At 37.0% G+C, this 20,982-nt stretch overlaps 1 protein-coding gene across 1 annotated transcript in view; it reads left to right on the forward strand.

The window, feature by feature from the left end:
- Window positions 1–3,332: 3,332 nt before the first annotated feature.
- LOC104078510 (catenin alpha-2) overlaps window positions 3,333–20,982 on the forward strand; it is a gene marked incomplete at both ends in the record, with an annotated part of 59,685 nt that continues 42,035 nt past the window's right edge. The window contains 2 exons of the mRNA XM_009580162.1: window positions 3,333–3,413; window positions 19,102–19,254. Coding sequence (XP_009578457.1) covers window positions 3,333–3,413; window positions 19,102–19,254 — 234 coding nt within the window. The remainder of the gene's footprint in view (window positions 3,414–19,101; window positions 19,255–20,982) is intronic.

A 20,982-nucleotide genomic window follows, 5' to 3' on the forward strand; every position in this document is an offset into this window, starting at 1 on the left:
TGAATAGATGTAATTCTGTCCACAGGAACTCTGAATATCAATATTTTGGCATTCAAGGAATTCTGTGCATTTCTCCTCCTTCTCCTTTTAACCCAATGCCAGCAGCAACTTTTACTTCCTTTTTATCCCATCTCCAAAGTATCTTTCTTCCCTTGGCAGAAAAAGATTAACAGAGAAATGCTATAAGGCTCAATACCAAACTTTATGTTTTTTTCAGAAACACAGGAAACACTAAATTCCTTTCTATCCCTTCTAGGAATGAAGGCCAAAAATTTATCACAGAGCAACATTAATATAAGAGTATTTAAGGACTTAAATAAATAAACTTTAATAAACTTATATTTTCAGCACAGAGCAGATGGTGTTTGACAGACCTGCCTGAAGCTATGTAACATCACATGCCATGCTATTTATTTTTCAATAACGTGATTTACTAAACAAATTTCTCCTTCTTTGAAATCATACAGTGAAGATGGGGGGTTGTATCCAGATTAAAAGGCAGTAGCCATTTCATAACAGGTGAAGAACACTTAAAATTCCCAGATAAGTAAAAACTGTGCAGAACATGAGAAGTGTCTCTATACTTCATCCGTATTCATATTTGTAAAAAAATTTGCCATTGAGAGAGCTCAACTGGATCTCTGTCCACTTGGTCTGGTAGCCTGTTTTCCAGCACAGACTGGTTGATGACATTTAGCATCTCAGACAGCACGTAGGCATGATTCGGGCAATTGCACAGAGCAGGGAGTTTTTCGCTAAGCAGAATAAAACAGGCTTTTCTCTATTTTGGAGGGAGAAGGGGCTGGCCAGATGGATATTGACAGTTTGTGTTTTGTGGCCTAAGGGGCACAGAAGGTTCCCAGTTGTCTTGTGTTTCACAATAGGATGTACCTTAAGGGCCACTGTTTATGTAATTTAAAACTAGACTAAAAAAGTTACAGGATAAATTTTAAGAGAGGTTTAGGAGAGGTGTTAGATGTAGGCTACCACGGGCCTACTTTTAGTGATAGTTTCCTCCTATGAGCAATACAAAACACCCAGGTTAGGAACATAAATTATAAACTTCTAAGTCAATCTCAAAATCTCTACTTTTTTCCAATGACCATTTAGGGACTGTCAGGAGCCTTTGCTCCTAAACAGTGCAGTTTATCAGATGCTGAATTTATTCAGTGTCATTGTATCCTGTAGCTGTCATTGTATCCTGTAGAAGTTGTCCCAAGTTCCTATTCAGGACAATTTTCTGACCTCCTAAATGGGTGCCAAGCATTAAGTGCTTGACCTTGCATGTTGGTGGTGAACAACAGAATACATCTGCCCTGCATGAGATCAGTGAAGAAGAATTGTTTACTAGTTGTTTTGTTTGAGAGCCGTAAAATACCATCCTGGTGTCATGGTGTTTGCTTTTTGATTATTCACATTGTGTTAATATTCACCACAATATGCACAATATTCCCTGATTTTATGGGGGGAAAAAAAGGTTTTCTTTGCCCCAGCAAAAAATATCTTAAAACATTTTGTGTGGTTATGTATCTTTCTAAGCCAATGTATTAAAGCTTAAAAAATGAAAAGGAAGAGAAGAATCTAAACAATATTACAGAAATTTAATTATTTGACTGGGAAAATAAAGAATCCCAGAACGGTAATGTCACCAAGGATACCTGGTTCAGCTAGTACACAGCACACAGCTGGAGTAATTGAAAACTTTCTTAGAATATAGCTTTGTAGTCTAAGAGACTAGGAACCTGGCTAAGACTAGCTCATCTGGCAGTCCCCGTTGTACCATTTCAACAATTAGGAGAGACTTCCTATACCAAACTTATCTGCCCAGGTCTGCCCTGTTTTTATTGTGGAATTTCAGCTTGAAAAATTATAGATTATGTACACATATGACAGATGCTGTCTTGGACAAAATACCAGGGACTGAATTCAAGGCATCTACAACTAAAAGCATGTGCTGAAATTGCTTAGGCTAAAGAGCTGTAGTTCTTTAGCTGGGGAGCAGAACAACTCAGTCAAAGGATGAACACAAGAAAAGTGAGATAAAAATATCGGCGGGTTACAGAGATGCCTCCTCTTGTGTCATAGCAAAGACTTTCTCTATTTTTTGGTGTCAATTTGTATGATTAACTCCAGAATTTGTAATGGATTCTTTTTAAAAACCTAAGAGGTAAATTTGTGTTTTATATTAAATTCTGGTGGCACTTGATATTTTTGTGTTTGTATTTCTAAATAAAAAAAGGGGATGGGTTTTACAGATATCTAAATGATGATAAATGCATTGGCCTCATATGATAATTAGAATTACAGACAGTAATAGAAAGCAGGCGTTCCCTCGAAAGAATGCTTAAAGCAGAAGACTGGAACACAGGCCACTTGCCAATGTGGCCACGTAGAGCTGATAACAGTGCTGTACATTTGAGAGATCATTATTGAAAAGGTATGTTTAATCCCCAAAAGTGACTTCTCAATAGTTCCCAGAAACATATGCTATTAGGCTCAGCTGGAAATAGAAGATCACTCTTAATCATATGCAAGGAACAATTCTAAATAGGAGTATTTGAAAACAGCATTGGGAAGGAAAAAGTACTGCCAGAAAGAATGGAAGATCATTTTGATTCTTGATGAAAAGCTATCAAACAGAGCTCAATGTGATAAGAGATGTGACAAATCTTTAGAGAAGCAGTTTTCTCTTCAGGGAAAGGTAATACAGCTGACAAAGTCACTTAATGCTTTTTGTACCACTGAACCTAAAAAAATATTTTTCTTTCATTGGTTATGAGCCACAAAAACCTTTTTTCCCCTTTTTTAATCTTCGTGAGGATTTTTGCTTTGAGACTTCCTGCAGGAAAGTGTTTTAAGTGGAATTCTTCTTTATACTGCACCTAATGTCTGCCAATATGATTCCTGTTACAGGCATAGGGACCATTTTCCTTCTGTCCTCAAGCTGTGTTGCTGCTTATTATCATGTTTAACATTCCCAGTGCCTGGGAGGATGGAGATTAGAAACTCTTAATATTCGTTTTATAGTGAAAGGTCTTGCCAGATTTTTGGAGTATAGGCTATAATATATGCACATAATTTATTGGTGGAAAAGTTCTGAACTCTCCAGTGAGTCACTGTAATCTTTCTTCTTATCATTTTAGGATTGTTTTAAAATAATCTGCTATGCCCCCCGCACGTAAACATGTTAAAAACATTACATTGGAAATAACAACTTGATGGAAGCAAACAAAAAGAGATGCACAGATTTCCTTTGTTAAATCTGTACTTTTTCAAAAAAAGTATACTTTCTGGAGTATTTTTCTCTAACTCCAAAATTTCATTTTTAACAGACTGGAAGGAAGGAGAAGGGGGACCCACTCAACATTGCTATTGACAAGATGACCAAGAAAACACGAGACCTTCGAAGACAGGTAATTTATGCTTTTTATAATGCTTCTTGATTTTCCAAGGAAGTCATTGCTTTTCAACTTCAGACTGGTTTTGCCACTTGTAGAAGTATAAAGAATTTGTGTCCTTATTTAGATATGACACTACATTGCACATGACATTAAGCAAAGGAATAGTATTTCCTGAGCCAAAAAAAGGGAGACTGAAGCATATTCCAAGTGTAACCCCCCATGGTCTTAATATGTGGGAGGGTAGGCAGATTGGCCAGACCTTCCCTGCCTTTGCAGCCCAGCAACCCCAGACATAAAAACACTGGCATATGTGCTTATTTGTATTTATTTGAATATTCTCATTGAAATAACAGGAATGATGAGCAGAATATGAAAAAGTTTGTAAAAGCAGAATATTTTCAAAGAAAACTTCTAAGGTACCTTATTAAATAAAGATCCTATGAAGATACAGAGAAGGCTAATAAATAACAGGTTGCCCAGAGAGGTGGTAGATGCTCTATCCCTGGGAAAATTCAAGGTCAGGTTGGACGGGGCTCTGAGGAACCTGATCTAGTTGAAGATGTCCCTGCCCACGGCAGGGGGGTTGGACTAGATGACCTTTAAAGGTCCCTTGCAACCCAAACTATTCTATGTTTCTATGATTCTATGAATAACTGTAAAGCATAGTTTAAACCATAAAGGTTGACTTTCTTATATTTATCATTGTGTTTGGTAATAAGACTGAAAGATTTGTTCAAAAAGCTTCAGATGGAAAAGAATAGAAGGGAGATTGGCAAACAAAAGGGAGAAACCCTCTATAGATTTCTCTTTACACTTTTAAAGTTAAGGCAGGAGGGATTGCCTCTTTTTACCTCTATTTTCTCCTTTTGAGATGATCCCAATTCTGCATTTTCTGTACAAATTAAAAAAAAAAAAAAGAAATTCTACCTGGCCAATCAAAGGTTGCCTCTGTGACAATGATCCAAAATTAACAAACCTGCAAGACCAAATAAGGACTTAAATGTATCTTCAGATACCTACTTGCAACATGATAGTTTCAGAAAGAGTGGCCCCTATAAGCATTTTGAAATCAGTGCTCTGCACTGCTAAAACTCAGCTCATTTCATCTCTTCCTTAACTCTCAGCAAACGTGTTTGAGGATCATCTTCTCAGAGCTTATTTCTCCAAATAATAAAAATATTGCAATGGACTTACAGACAATATGAATCATTGACTCTCCTGTATAAAGCCTAGGATCACATCTGTTGCTTTGCTAATGACAGAAGAAAAATCTCTGCTGTTCTGACCTCCAAATTTGTGGGATCCTAGGTTCTGCAGTGGAGCTTGTACCATGTGTTGCCTCCCACCTCTGTTCTTATTGCTTGAAGGAAGTAGCAGACTAACACATGAGTTGCTGTTCTGTGTGAGGCTCTCAGGAGTTGCCTGAATTACTCATCTCTAAAGCCAAATTTACTCCGAAACGTGATATAAAAATGGCACCTTTCTTAATAAACTGTCTGCTGCTCGTGTATATTCAGCCCCACGGGTGTTGAATTCAATCTCAGAAAGGTTGGAACTCTGTACGTGGGTAAAGTGAAGCACATAAATAATATCCTCCTGCTTGGAGATGAAGCTTTTAATATAGTTTCTGATATTTATGAAAGATAATCACGTAGGTAATAATGTTTATTAAATCGTGGCAGTTGCTAGTAAACTAATCAAGATTAGATCATAATTGTACTAGGTTTTGCACAAGCATAGAGGAAGGTGGAGTCTCTGCTTTCAACAATGTGTAGTCTGACTATAAATCATTATCCTTTAGAATCATAATCAATGTTCTGCTTCATCAGATGCATAATCAACAGTATACATGTGTGTCTCTACCCAGACCTGCCTTTACACCCCCTGCTAAATTTCAGAATATGAGGATGTCACTGAGGGCTTAGTTTAATGGCTGGGGAGAGGGGCTTGAAGATTAGGAAGAAATGAACCACAGTTGAGATTGCAGTGTTATACTATTTCAGTATTTCTATTTTGGGCTAAATCACAGGAGAGACAACCAACTTTGAATACCATAATGTCTTTTGGTTTTAATTAATCCCTTTTAAAGCAGCCTTGCTTGTCAGATTTATGAAGCTTAATGTTATCACCATAAAACTGGACAATCTAAAAATATGTTTTGGTAATGAAGAAGGTATATATATTTCATTTGGTAGTCAGGCTCCCTTGCAAGGGCTTCAGTAGTCAACCATCTAAGACTGATTTTTCTTTCTCTCCCCAGGTTACTTAGCTCTTTATTTCTGAGATTTTATTTGATTATCTACAGAACACGCAGACATGTAAAATGATTGTGGTTGGGATACACGGGGCTAAAATTCCATCTGCATTTTACAGTCACATCAATATTTCCTATTCTGATGGAATTACATCTTTTATACTCACATTTAAAATCTCCTGGGCATTGGAAAACTGTTATGGAGATTTAATTATATGTCTTAATATAAATGTCAGTGAGAACATCAACCTAAGTCAGACTGAACAAGTTCTTGGAAGCAGACAAGTCTCACCAGCCCATAGCTTACTGCTGCCATTTCTTACTTTATTTTGAACGATTTGGAAAAAGCACAGAGTTCTGTGTCTGATAAAAAGTTGTACCAATTGGCAAGATTTGGGGTCTTTTTCCCCCCGGTACACAGGTCTGTCGTTAAAACAAACAAACAAACAAACAAACAAAAAACAAAACCAAAAACCTAAAAGCTAAATAAAAGCATCTTTCACTGTGTGGTACAGCAAGCTAGACAGCAACAGGGTGCTTGTTGATGCCAGTATTTTGTTTGTTTGTTTTACCTCCATAGGGAAAAAAAAATACTAACCCTATAGTTTAAATACCACAGCTAATCATGAAGCAGCACGCACACACAGCATTTCAAGCATTGTAGCTCTGTGATGACATTGAAACAAAGATAAGCAGGAAGGACACACCAACGAATTTGGCTAACACACAAACTGGATGCCTAGCAAGGACCAACACGGTCTATAGATCATTTGGAGTTGTATGAGCAGGGCACCAGCTGTTCTGCTGTCACCACCACTGGTGTCCCACCTGTTAGTGCCGCTGCCGCCTGCCCTGCTGCCATCGTCTCTTTGCCTTGTGTCCTGTTCCAGTTGATCAGTTGAGCTTGTTCAATCTGTATTAGCCAGTCGGTTTCGCCGCAAGGTATAATAACCAAAACCATTAGTTTTCTCTTAAAGAGCAGATATCTGTACTGCTATTAATTTTAACAGAGCAGCCTGTCTGCAGTATTTTATACAGTAGATTGAAATCAAATAATTCTTCATTTTTGTTCATTCAAGCCAGACTAATACTTCGTATGCCTCCAAGTGGAAGGAACTGTAAAGAAATAGGAAGATTTTTTACCAGCGATTCTCAGTTTATACTGGAAATGATGCTCTCATATAGCTGTTAAGGACAATTCATCCACCTCCTGCAGACTTAGGTTTATGTCATTGCTAAAGCTAGTTAGAAATACTTTATGAAATAAGTACTCACAGAAAATTTTCACTTTCTTTAAAACTGAAAAACATCAGAAATTATCCAGAAATTTAATATTGAAAATAATTTTAAAAAGTCTGACGGTGTTCAAAAGTCACATTTGGATTTTTTTCGGTAGTTTCAAATTTTCATTTTGAAAGTTAGTAGTTTATTTTAGCTTTGCATTGCAAGTATAAATATACACATATAAATAAATATTGAAAATTAAAAATATATTTTTAGAATTGCCAAGAATGTTTTCCATTATTTTAAGGTGTTTTGATCATTTTGAAATTTCCAGGTTTCATTCCAAAGTAGAGTAAAACAAAAATCAAAAAAGTACTATATTTTGCAGTTTTAGGCAACAAAACTTTATTATAAAACATATTAATAGGAAATGTGAAGTGGAAAGTCCAGAAATAACTACATTACCAGTTGCATTTCAATAAATACTTTGAATGTTTAGACTGATGTCCTGGGCTTTTGTTTTACTGGAGTGGATGTCTAATAGAAATTAATGCTATTGTTAGATATCTAAGTCTATGTGTGCAGTATCAAACGGTATTTTTTGTCATCTGATTATTGTTTAGTGACCTTAGACTATGTGTTGTTGGTGTAACCCCGTTCAACCTGTTGGGCAGGTACCATAAAAAGCAAAATAACATCAACATCCTACTAGTAACTACATACAGTTAGTAGCTAGGATGGTGATTTTGAATATGGAAACCTGTCATCATTTCTGGACTCAAAATACCTGTGCTTGTTCTCATGGTCTCTGATTTTCATATTTCTTCTCATTTTCTCACATCCATCCTTCTCCTCTCTGCTGCTACCTCTTTTGCTGTAGCTCACTTGTTACTCTAGGCTGGTCAGTGAAATGCAGGAAGATGTAAGGCTGGTCTTGGCACCTGCTCTGCCAATTGGCCAGCTGGTACCCGCACGGTGGTCAGCCAGCTGGTACCTATGTTGATACGCTGGCCAGCCAGCTACTGACTTCACATTACAAATTTGCCTGTATAGGACTCTAATTCAGGTCACTGTTCTCCTACCCAGACAATTTTTCATCAGACTTCAGCTATTTAGTATCCTTAACACCTTTTCTGTCTGTCAGGTGGTTTTAAAATTGGCCACCAGATTAAAATGTATTTGAAAAAATGGACAGCCTTACTGTAATGAACCTCATTTCCTCAGAAAACCAATCTAGAAACAAAAGCCTTTATGGTCAAGACTATGGTCCTGTTCTGTTTTACTCTGTTATCTGCAATAACACTCCAAATTTTCAAAGGTATATTTAATTTTGGGACCCCCTACTGCACTATTTTGCTAGTAATATTGGTATTGTATAACTATAGCATGTTATTATCCATAAATAAACCCTTCAATATGATTTCTACAGTGTCATGTAGCTTGTTTTCCCATATGATTTTCCAAGACTGGGTTTCACGTGTGGCTGTGGTTTGTCATTTAAAAGTTGATTATTTAATCTCAGCTACTTTGTAGGCTCACAGGTGAAAGATAGGTACTTCCACAATTTCTGTATTGGGTTGGATGAGTTGTATCCCTCTTTCTTATGAATATTGATGGAGGTTAGGATATTGATTGCTGCTTCTGTGTCTGCTTTTTCCCAGTAGCCACTAGTACCTAGCACCCTAGGAATGGTGACACACTTTCAGGTGCTGAGGCTCAAGTTTAGCCATTTAGGCATAAACTGATATTAATAATGAGTGTCCTATGGTGTCTTTCTATCAGCCACACAAACTTGTTCAGTCACATACTTTGCAGCAGCCTAAATTAGTAAAAAAAAATATATCCAAGTCATGTTTGCCCTTTCTATACCTCTAATCAATTCTTTACGTATCATGTAGTTAATACATCCTTTCACATGACCCTCATGTATTTTTGATTGCTCTTTTACATTATCCTTGTGCTAAGCTGTGTTCTCGCAAATACCTTTGTAAGACACTTGGTGGACTATAGGCATAGTATTTATTAGACTGTTATCAGCCATATTCTCTAACATACCCCCCTTCAATTGCACAGCTACAATTATTGTACTCTTTATTATTTAGTCCTTGATAGTACTGTTTCAGTAGCTATATTAGGCTACAAGTCAAACTTTTAAAAAGTTAAAGGTTGATGAGACAAATACCTCCTGTAATATATTCATGCAAATTTGGTAAAACAAAGATCTTGGGGAGAACTTCTTGATCATACTCCATTTTTAACTACTTCATAGGTCTCTGAAAGTACTCGCAATTTGGTGTCCTTTCTTTAATATGGGTTACAATAGTTTTGAATTAGACAACAGGCTTCATAATATTCTTAGGCTTATTTGTCATATCTTTTTTTCCTGGCTCTTGAGAGGCTGTATATCTCCATTTGCTCTTTATGTCAGTCGCTTCCACTTAGATTAAGTTGTATCGCTACTGTTTATGAACGCTATTTGCGGTAAAAAAAAAATTGTTTAGCACTTTGAAACCTTCCAAAAATTGACGTAGACTCTAGAGAGAGACTCAAAATAAAAAACATGAATATTAGCTCGTGCAATTAGACTAAAGGGACACCTAAAACTGAAAAAATGTGTTCCGTTGGAACAGATTTTATCACATCTAACCCATACAATGCAAATTATATTATGGGTAGACACTTGTATAATGTTTTCAGTCTGTGGACTTAAATCTCTCTCTCTTCAAGTATGTGCATAGCTTGCTTCTTTACAGTATGTAAATGCTTTGAAGAAAATACAGGACCCCCTCCAAAAGAGGAATTTTTATCATAATCATTTTGCAGCCAAGCTACTGTCTCATATACAGACCAGACAACTTATCAAATGCTCTAGGGAGGGCCAGCGGCACCTAAAAATTAAATCTTGCTGCCCTGAATCATGATTTACTGACTTAATTTTTTTGTTTATCCTCTCTCCCTTATAAAATGCTCTACGAAGACAAACAGGTGTTACTATCCCATTTTAGAAGAATAATCGGAAACACAGAAAAGTAAAGTTGTTTCTGAAGGTGAAGCTGCCTCGACTTAGGTATTCTGTGTTGTACCGGCTTTAAGAGGTACACAGCATCTGCACATTAAGATATAAGCCCAAGGGAAGTATGAGTGCTCAGAAAGCAAAACAAAAGTAAGATCTTCTAAAGAAAACAGTGAACACAATTCTAATCATAGAATAATAGATATTCTTATCTAATAATAGATATTAGATAATGAATTCATTTCAGTTCCTTTGAGAAGCTAAGCAGCACACCCAAAGAAATAAAAACTCATATGGAGGGGGCGGGGGGAAGAGAAAAAGGAGAACCCTGAGAATTCACGCCAGCTGATGTCAAGTATGGAAATTGGGTGATAATATAAGGAAGCTGGTTTTCCTTCAATTTCCTATACAGTCAATAGAGAGTTCACTTTCAGAGGGTAGTGTGGGGTTTTAAGGATGTCTTTTGGAAAAGCTCATCTTCCTTTGTCTATAGGGAGTCATGAGCAAACTGCTTCCTAATCTAGGCACCCAAAAGATAGGAGCCTAAAGGTAGGTTTGTGTGAATAGTCTTTTTACTTTCAAGCTACAGAGCCAGTTGACACTGCAGCAATAGGTGCATTTCTAGGAGGGCTGGGTAAGCATGCTGTGCCTTTCATTACCATAAAAGTAGGTTCTGACATGCTCTTTGTTGCAGACAAGAGGGCACTAGTAAAGGTTATAAATCCTGAAGGTGGCTTTTTTTAAATTCAGCATCTGTATAATTTAAGGAGGGCTAAAAACACAGAGAGAGAGGGTCATGGACCTTACCTAGCTCACATCACACTGTGAGAATTTGTAGGAGAGTTGATACAGTGTTTTGAAGATGCAAAACTTCATGTGAGTGTTAAGTAGTAGCAGAATATCCAAGAAGGTTGTAACTTCAAAATTTAGTCTTGCGTGAATGTTTACTAAAGATTTATTTTGCAAAGACAGAGTTGAAGCAAGGTCATATTTAAATAGATGACCCACAGGAGTCTTGCTAAAGTTGTGCTATATTACCAAAGATGAGGTATTGGTCGTTCCCAAGGCAAAGCGCAGTGTGATTGGTGATATTGCTCCATTCTGTTGCATGAAAATGCTTCTTGACAAAATGTTCGCATTTTTTAAAGGGAGCCAGCCGTAAGTCAATCTAAATGGCTTTGAACCTAAGGCCACCTGCAGCATCAGCCCTTGCTTGTTAGAAACTCATCACCTTTTCCTTGTTGCTTAATGGGTCATGTTTTCACCTGCAGTGACTCGAGTGCTCTTGATTATGGAAATCTAGAAGCTGGCTTTCTGAAAGCAGTCTATCCAATGCTAATACAGTTTTATTTCTGTGCCAGCACTATGTGTTTATTTCTTGTATTCATTTAATGTGAGTGTACCGCATTGCGTGTACATCAGTACTTCATTACTGGGTCTCTCTAGCAGCTTGTACAAAGGTATTAGGAGCCTTGTGTAATACTGGGTTATAAAGCAGAGGTAGTAATGCTCCACTTGATAAAGTCCTCTGCTCTTTCAGCTTCCACTGAACTTATAGCCACTCCTTAAAGCAACAGAAGTAGGCAAACTCTGAATTTCACCAGCTTGGACTGAAAGAACTGTAAGCCCTGGGCATGCTGTTCAATACTGCATCCACTTTTTGTCTGCTCCCATTTGATAGACTAACTGGTGTATTTACTTTAGGAGAGGAGTTTTAGAAAAATGTCTAAAAATCTGATCTAAAAAGTTAGAGGCAATGAACTGTTTCTAAATTGCACTTAATCGTGATTTTGACTTGAACTTTTTTGAATGCTCATGTCTTTGTCTCCCTCAAAATGCATTTCTTCTAGATGTTTATCACTGTGACATTGAGGTTTTTATGGTGCTCTGAAGTGCTTCAGAGGAAATGGAGAGTGTTTTAATACTGCTGATTTACTCTTCAGGTCTGCAGTAATTTCCTTACTGCCTAATTATAAGGCTCAGTTTAATTTACTTTACACATAATGTTTACTGATGCACATATGGTGCCATATTTCAGGAAACTGTACCCATATTAGGTAGTTTTGTGTAAGGCTACGGTGTGTAACATTTTCATCAGGTGAAGGAAAGTTTGATCTGCAACATAATAGTAATGATGGATTATATTCGTCTGGCAAAATCCAAAGAGTGTAGTAGCTATAGCTGCTTTTGCTTTTTGAAATAGAGACTTGATTATTTTTTTTTAACTGAATGAAGTTGTAAGCACAGAGGGTTGGCCTTTCAAAGTGGCTTGTGAGGAATTATGAGGCAAAACTCAGTGACAGCTATATCGCGTTAGAGTAGATTACTGCACATAGTTTGTCTATTATTTCTCAAATAATGAGTCTTTGAAAAGCTCATATATTTCAAAAAATCTTTGTACTCACTCTAGGAACTTTAGAAGATGTCTAGCTCTGTAATCACTGCAGAGAAACAAGTATGGAGTTTTTAAAACTCTTTTTAATGAGAAACACTGTAAATGTGGGAGAACTTCAACAGAAGTGTATAATGTTGCTACTCAAAAAAAACCCAAACCAAAACAAGAAAAAAAAAAACCCACAACACAAAAACCTATTCCAAGAAATTTCTGTTGATGATAGTTTTACATAAAGAAGCTCTCACTGTTCTGTAGTGTCAACCAGAGAATGACCTGTAGTCACATCAGCTAAAGAAACTTATAGAAGCTTGGATTTGTAAAGACAGCTTCAAATTGTGATGTTCTTATCAATAATGTAGTAGCATGAGGTAGGGAGCACTATAAATGTAGAGGAAAACATAGTCCTTTAGCAAAGACTTCTATAATTCTGTCCTCCTAGTGGATTTATGAGCAATGGCAAAGTACGTAGAATTTAATTTCCAAATGGGATTTCACCATTGCATGTTTCTTAATTGACATTAATTTTCTTCAGTAACACTATTTCTAAAGTATTATAAAATGTCTTTAATGTTACTTGTTATTAAGCAACCAGAAATATAAAAAGTTTTGTTTTCAGTTTTTGCTTTATAGAAATTACTACAAAGGAGAAGAAAACAAAACAAGAATAAAAACAACAAAAACCCCAACAAAACAAACCAAACCCAACAAAAAAACCCAGGCTGTGATCTCACTGCACTAAGGGCTTTTTTTGAAAGGTATGGATGATAATTGATAGTATCAGATATCAATCATCTCTGTCTATGGGGCAGGATCAGTTTGTGACTTTGAGTCACTCTTGGAAAGGATGATGAGAAATCCATTTTTGCAGAACACAATCAATTTTTAATCTTGTTTCAGCCAGTGTCTGGAACCCCAATAGATAGGTCTACCAAAGACAGCTGTCATCAGCTTTCATTGGGTCTAAATGTCTAGGTCTTAGAGAAGCTGACAATAATATTGAGTGTGCCAACCTGTTCATGCAGCTGGGGTAGGTGGGAATGCAAGTGTGACACATGTAGCACTTACTCTATTAACCCTTGAAAGCTTATTGGTTCTAACTGCTTTTAAATGAAGTTACTATGCATGCTTATCATAGTGAGGATAACTTCATGAAGGGTTTTCATAGACAACTTCCTTCCCATTTGTGACCAAATAGCTATTTAAGCTCCTCAAAGCAGTTTTGTCCCCAATTATTTTTTTTATTTACTGTATTTATAAAAAACCATAATGCTCCAAAGCCACTCTCCTTGATTTAAATATCATTTCAGCAGAGCCTGAGACAATACAGGAAGATACACAATGTATTGTGGTTCTCTGTTTAATCCGTGGATGTTTAATCCATGATTTTTATTCTTCATTACCCTCCTCTTTGTCACACCTCTCTTCTCTTTTGCATCAGACCCTTTAGGCTTGGTGACATTTTTGACACTTTACAGTCCTCCTCAGTTTTCACAGATATTTTTCAAAGTCGTGTCCTTTTTCTTCTCTGCTGGGGTTACCTCCTACCTCTTTTCCTTCTTCTTTGTTCCTATGTGTAATGTCCTGTTCTGCAACTTCATCCTTCCATATTCTCCTTGTCACAACTCTACCCTCCGAGGTCATACAGAATGTGAAAGTTAATCACTGTTGTTCACTTCTGGATTATTTTGACTTCACTGACTGTTCAGTCCCTGCCTGTATTTCTGTCCTCCTGTTCTTCCAATGTTTTTTGATGGTAATCTCTGTACTGTCCTCTACCTTTTTAAAGCCCCGTATCATTCTTTATTGTTAGAAATAATAAATATTTGGTCCTATCCCAGCACTCCAATTGGCATTAGGATTTTATTGTTCTATCCAGACATGAAACAAGACAGAGTTCTTGCCCTCATAATACTCATACATTTGGGCGGTATGTGGACATCTGTCCCCCAAGCTTATACATTTTTCTATGCTTTTATGTAACTGCTGTAATGTTGTTAGCAAGCCCAAGACTTGCTCTTGCCAAAAAACATTTTTTGAAAAGGCAGTATAAAATTTCCAAGTCACAAGCCCTCCCTCCCCCCCTAAAAAAAGAACAAACAAATCAATGAGGATTAAGTACCTAAGTTCTTCTGTGCTTCTGGCCATATACCATTTTGAGGAATCCTTTGTTGTGACCTATGAGTAGGAGGAACTCTTTTTGTGTGTGTCTTATTCTCTTTCAACTTTCTGGTCAAAACTTGTCAAGTTGCTTTCCATTAGTAAATTCATCCCCAGTCTCTCCCTGACTAGGAAAGTTTCTCTTTAGAAAGAAGAAAGCTCACACACAGAAAAATACGTAAGTATGATCAGTCTTTGTAAGAGCATTTCTTCCTGAGTTTTTTTCTTAGGCTCAAATCTTAAGTATTTTTATGTAGTATATTCCAGAAATCTGTAGTGTGATTCTCCAAGTGTGATACATGCTTTAAATGTTAATCTCTTTGCTGTTTAATCTATCAAGAGATAATTGATGGCATTAGCGTCCACATCCCCCAATCTACCATTTTTTGGTTACATCTTCATGGGTTGTTGTGCACAGAATCGACTGAGACTTTCTCTTTAGCAGTCTACTGCAGTAGCTTCTAATGGTCACTGTCTTATTCTCTAGAACTCAATTTCACAATGTATTGGAGAAGACACGCTTTAACTGCAGTGGAAAAGGCTTTATTTTCATCCCTTTCAATTAAATTAATACCTGTTTGGGAGTGCTCTGCAGCTGCAAACTGGAGTTGGGTTCAGCTTGTAGTGCACGTTAAATAGAAAATGGTGAATAAGGTGCTCCTTGGTAAACTTTTGTTACAGATAGCTTTATACTGCCAGTCTTTATAAAATTTAGCAATCTGTTAGAGTCATTGATCTCCTGCTGTGACTTTACCTTCCAGAGTCAGGATTAGACACTTAATTCTTTACTAGGCTGTAAGTAGCACTGAGACATTTTGGTTCTAAAATTGTTATATGGCCACAGAAAACATCATTTTGGTGGCCAGTTTAACCTTTTTGAGCTCCATTATAGTTGTGAACCAACAATGATAAAACAGCCCTAAATAGTGCTTAGAGCAGTAGAACATGATGCTATCAAAACCAGCAACTGATTCTGCACCATAAACTGACTAAATTGACTGAACTGGAAAGGCATAAAATGTGCCTTGTGGTACACCATTCATACTTCAAAAATATTTGCAGGTCTCGATGTTTTCCTTTTATATCTTTGTGCTGGTCTGGCAAACTTATTATTCTTTTAGCTATATGTTAATTAATAAAGTTTTCTTCGTGACAAAATGAATTAAGCAAGACCTTTATTTAATGTGCTTTCTCCTCTGACAAATGGAGTTTCATGTAGTGGAAACTACCTGCACTTTGAAGTCACCTCTAACTTAAAAATTCAGTGCGGGAGGGAGTGGGGGGGTGGGGCGGGTTGGAAACTAAAGCATTGTCTTATGAGTAACAGTTTGTGTCATAATATTTACATCAGAATGCAGGGTAAATTAACGCATTGCAAAGACATTTGTTAATGTACATACGAGCGCAAGATCTCATGCTGTTTTTAGAATAAAACTTGACGTGTTTTTACCACATGTTTTATGAATGTTTAAATTCAAGTCACAGACTTCTCCCATTCCCTTCTGAACTGATGTTGGTTGTAGGAAACAGTAAAATCTCTGGATGCATAAGCCATCACTTTGGCTGGACTTAGCTGCAGTATGCTGAGGAATATACAAGATTAGTTTTCCAGTAGTCATTTACCTTGATGGTGTGGCGGTGCATTCACACCCCCCCTAATTGGATCAAATAGACTGGTAATGCTGAGCTAATGCTTTTAAATGTCTTGTCTTGTGCAATTAATATTGTCTTGTCATGTATCCATTTCAGCTATTGGATGAATGTCTTATGTTCATATTCCTGTCACATTTAACAAATTATTTTTGTCAAGTCATTCTTTATAGCCTGTGGTGATGGATAGCAAAATTTGTGGTTTCCTGTGTATATAAAAAAACGTTAACTATACTTTCAACTTCAAAACAAGGGCGTCCTAAAACCCAGATAACCAATTTCTACAGAAATTATAATGCATGTTTACATGAGGGGTCAGCAATATGCTACTGACATCTATGATTAACACAGCATAGGAAAATAGAAGTTGTTAATTGTATATTTATCAAACCTATGACAGTCAGAATTCAGATTTTTTTTCAGTTGCTGCAACTCTGAACTGCAGAAGGCAACGTACAGTTACAATTAGAAACAAGATATCCATTTTATTCATTCATTTTTATTCAGATATAACTCTACTATATATTTACAATGGTAAACCTCAAATTGCTGGTTAGCTGATGTTTTTACTGTCCTTTTTGGGGATTTCTAGTATGTTGTTGTAGACTGAAGGTATTTAATACTGGTGAAAATAAGCTGCGTACTTAAACATCCTGAGACTTTTCTTACAGTTCCATGGGGCATATTGTTATAAGCAAATCTATAATACCATATTAATCTTGATTAAAAATTGAATTGCTTATTCATTGAACACAACACTTTGAAACAGATACCTCCTTATGGAACGACATAAACAGAAAAACGTCAGTGTTCATTTAACATTTAAAGTAGTTTTTTCAGTGCAGTGGACAGTAGGTTTTATTGATAAATTGAACTTGAGCAAGTGGAATTTTTTAAAGATTTTCCCTGAGAATGAGAAGGAAACCATATGGGATTTTTAAAACCTTTGTGTGTTCCTTTGGAAATGCCACCATTTGGCATATTTTTGTCCAATGGACTTCAAAAAGTCTAAAAGTAGGTACTGAAGTGAGGCATCTAACTTGGGAGCAGAGCTTCTCAGCAAGTGTTGGGAGATGGACATCTGCAGAGGGTGGTTAAGCAAACGTGAGACAAACCCTCTCTGGCAGTCTCTCTCCCTTAATGCTGGCTATAGATGAAACCCTTTATTCAGTAGGGAAGGATTGATGTACATAGTGATTGGAAATCTATCCGCCATATAATGCAGAGTGCTATGCTGGTGCACTATTCCCTGACACTTAACATCTTAGTGTATTTTTTTCTTTTTTCACAATGCTTTGATATATGTCAAGCAATATTAGTGTTTATCTTTGTATTGAGATGGTACCTATGAAAACTATTCATGGATCAGGATCTCATTGTATAAGATGCTGTGCAAACAGACCCAAAGGACAGCCTGAAAGAGCTTTCAATATAAGAATAAAATAAGAGTCAGCAAGTGGATATCAGCAGATTGATGAGACAAAAAATGAAAGAGTACAAGATAACAATGTGATAGGTAGCAGAAACTACACACCAGCTTCCTAACTGTTGGCAGGTCTCTTTGATGTATTCTTCTTCTCTTTTTTGTCCTTCCTCCCCAGCCCCCATTTGTATATATTACTGTGTTAGCTATTCTGAGTGCCTTTAATCATTTTGGAAGTGGAAAAATAGTTTCCAGGTAGAATCTGAGTAGAATTAATTTTTAAAGGGAATTAAGAATTGCTGTTCTTAATACATTGACTGCTTTAGTTGTAATAGAAATAAAAGGAATACCTCATGCAAACACATATATGCTATTTTGCTTTGCTTGTTTTTACTGCACCACTTGGGGATTGAATGGAAATAGTGAAAGTTAGCTTTCTCCTTATTCAAATATGGCTGACAGTTACTGCTGTCAAACAGCAAATGCATCTTGGTTTTTAAAAGTGTTTTTACTGTATTTACAGTGCCTAACAATATACCAGTTTTCAGTATGATTGGATGTTTTGATGACACCTTGCCTAGCTAGAGCTTTTTTATCTGGACTGCAAAATAGAGAAAATTACCTTTCCTGATGTTTCATCTAACTAAAAATGCATGATTTAAGGCGACTAATGGCTAGGCAGACCTCCAGGCTGAATAGCTCCCAGCTTGTGTTTGAGTCCACAGTTTTTCATTCTTAACAACCAAAAAGCTGGAGAAAACATGCTAAAAATGTTTGATCCATACTCCTATAGAGCAATTAAGCTTCCAGGAAGAATTACTTAAGATTTCAGTCATCTTTCTGGCTGTCTTTCAAATTTTAGTGAAGTTTGACGTTAATTAGTGGTTATTAGCAAGGTAGAGAAGAAGTGACATTGTTCTTACAGTAATGTTGTTTCAAACAGATGTTTTTATGAAATAACAGGTGTTTAATCTTCAGTAACTTGTAGGGTGTTTTTTTTTTTCCTTTGCAATAAATTGTAGTATGTTTTCTAATCCACCTGGAAAATGCTTAGAAAGGTTTTCTGTTTATACCTGTTGGAGGTATTTGAAAGAGAATATGAAGCACAAGGCATGTGCTAAACGAATACTCATTATTGTGTAGAATACAATTCAGTGCAGGAATTAGAGAAGGCTTAGAAATATTCAGGCTAATATTTTTAATGGTTGCTTGAAGTTAAGCTCCTTAATCCATATTTGGCTTTTAAGTGAGCTGAACTGTTTTTTAAAGTAGCGTGCAGCTTTCGATTCTCATCAATTTGCAATGTATTATGTGGGTAATCACCATTGTCCTATATAGATCCATTCAGTTCAGTGGGATTAGATGTGTGAGTCAGCATGAATCTCAGGAGAGTTTTGCAGAGCTAGGCCCTTAAGTGTTTGACATTTGTATGCTTGCTGCAAATATACAACTTGGAAGAAAGAAAGAAAAAAGCCTAAACTCCCATACAATGCCGTGAGATGCGACATCAATGCTTAAATATAGGTAGCCAATGAATATTGATAATTCTCTTTTTATTTACTGGTCTGCTTTCTTTTGTCACAGCTACGGAAGGCAGTAATGGATCATATATCGGATTCATTCCTGGAGACCAATGTCCCATTACTGGTTCTCATTGAGGCTGCAAAAAGCGGTAATGAGAAAGAAGTGAAGGAGTATGCTCAGGTCTTCCGTGAACATGCCAACAAGTTAGTTGAGGTAAGTGACCTTATTGACACAGCTAGATTTCCATCTAAGAAAAATTATATACTGGCTGAAATGTTAGAGGTAGCATTTCTGAAATACAGGTTTCAGTAGCTTTGGTCAACTTTATCCTGGTGATTGCACAGCAAATGTCTGGAAAACTGGCAGAGAGGAGCATGTGCTGTACTTTAGTAGTTCATTAAAGAAATTGAGCATGTTAAAAATGGTATTTCCAGTATTTTGTCAAAAGTCATGAGCAAAAAGAAGTAAATTTCATTTCAGCTTTACTAACAGTACGATAGATCTTAATTTCTAATAAGTAAAAAGCAAATAGGTGCTGCACAATACTGTGTCGTACTGGCCAAAGGCTGCTCTAGATTTAAGAGCTTGTTATGCTGAACTAAAATAGGGAAAAGAACATATAAAGAAGGCATAGCCTTAAGACCATATTTGCTCTTGAAAGGTCTGTATAACATACATATAATATCTTCTCTTTCTGAAGAGACCTACTGTGTAAAGTCAAATGATAATTTCAAGTCTTCAGGGATGATATTGAAATAGCTCTATTCTACCTTGAGGAGTATAAAACACAATGATTGAAACCTGGATGCTCATTGAACGGACTTTTAATAAAATAATGATAATGTTCATCTCAGTTTGCCCGTTAACAGATCAAGAACTCTGAAAAATGCTTGTATTTCTTGAAGACAAATATAACTTAGTGATTTGCTTGATATTATTATGTGACATTATTGACTTCTCTGTACTAGCATTATTTTGAAGAATATGTAGCCCCTTTGCATCACAGAATCATAGAATCGTTTAGGTTGGAAAAGACCCTTAAGGTCATCAAGTCCAACTGTTAACATAGGACTGCCAAGTCCACCACTAAACCATGTCCCTAAGCACCACATCTACACGTCTTTTAGATACCTTTAGGGATGGTGACTCAACCAATTCCCTGGGCAGCCTGTTCAATGCTTGACAACTAGGGGCCTTCCCTAGTTGGCTCACTCACCAGCTGTGTCAGGAAGTTCTCTTCCACACACTCCAGGAACCTCCTAGACTGTTTCCTCTCTGCTGTATTGTATTTCCGGCAGACATCTGGTAAGTTGAAGTCCCCCACGAGAACAAGGGCCAGCGATTGTGAGACTTCTCCCTGCTGCTTATAGAATATTTCGTCTGCCTCTTCATCCTGGGTGGGTCGTCTATATCAGACTCCCACCATGATATCTGCCTTGTTGGCCTTCCCCCTGATTCTTACCCATAAAAACTCAACTCTTTCATCACCATCATTAATCTCTAGACAGTCAAAACACTCCCTGACATACTCCCCACCAGCTCTCCTTCCTTGCCTATCCCTTTTGGAGAGTTTATAGCCATCCATTGCAGCACTCCAGTTGTGCGAGTCATCCAACCATGTTTCCGTGATGGCAACTATATCATAGTTTTCCTGCCGCACAATGGCTTCCAGCTCCTCCTGTTTGCTGCCCACGCTGCGTGCATTGGTGTAGATGCACTTCAGTTGGCCTATTGATCCTGCAACCTTTTTAGGGGGAGAAGTCCTAATTCCTATACGACCATTCTCAGGCACTTCCATGGTTTCTAACACATCAATAACCCTTGCATCTTTGCTGTCACATGGATCTCCATCCCCTACCTCCACTGAGACAACAGACAGAAGGACCTCGCTAGCACACTGTCCCTCAAACATTGGCGTGCTGCCCCCAGGCTTATCTCTCG

Source organism: Fulmarus glacialis, unplaced genomic scaffold, assembly GCF_000690835.1.
Source record: "Fulmarus glacialis isolate BGI_N327 unplaced genomic scaffold, ASM69083v1 scaffold7236, whole genome shotgun sequence".
Taxonomy (NCBI): domain Eukaryota; kingdom Metazoa; phylum Chordata; class Aves; order Procellariiformes; family Procellariidae; genus Fulmarus; species Fulmarus glacialis.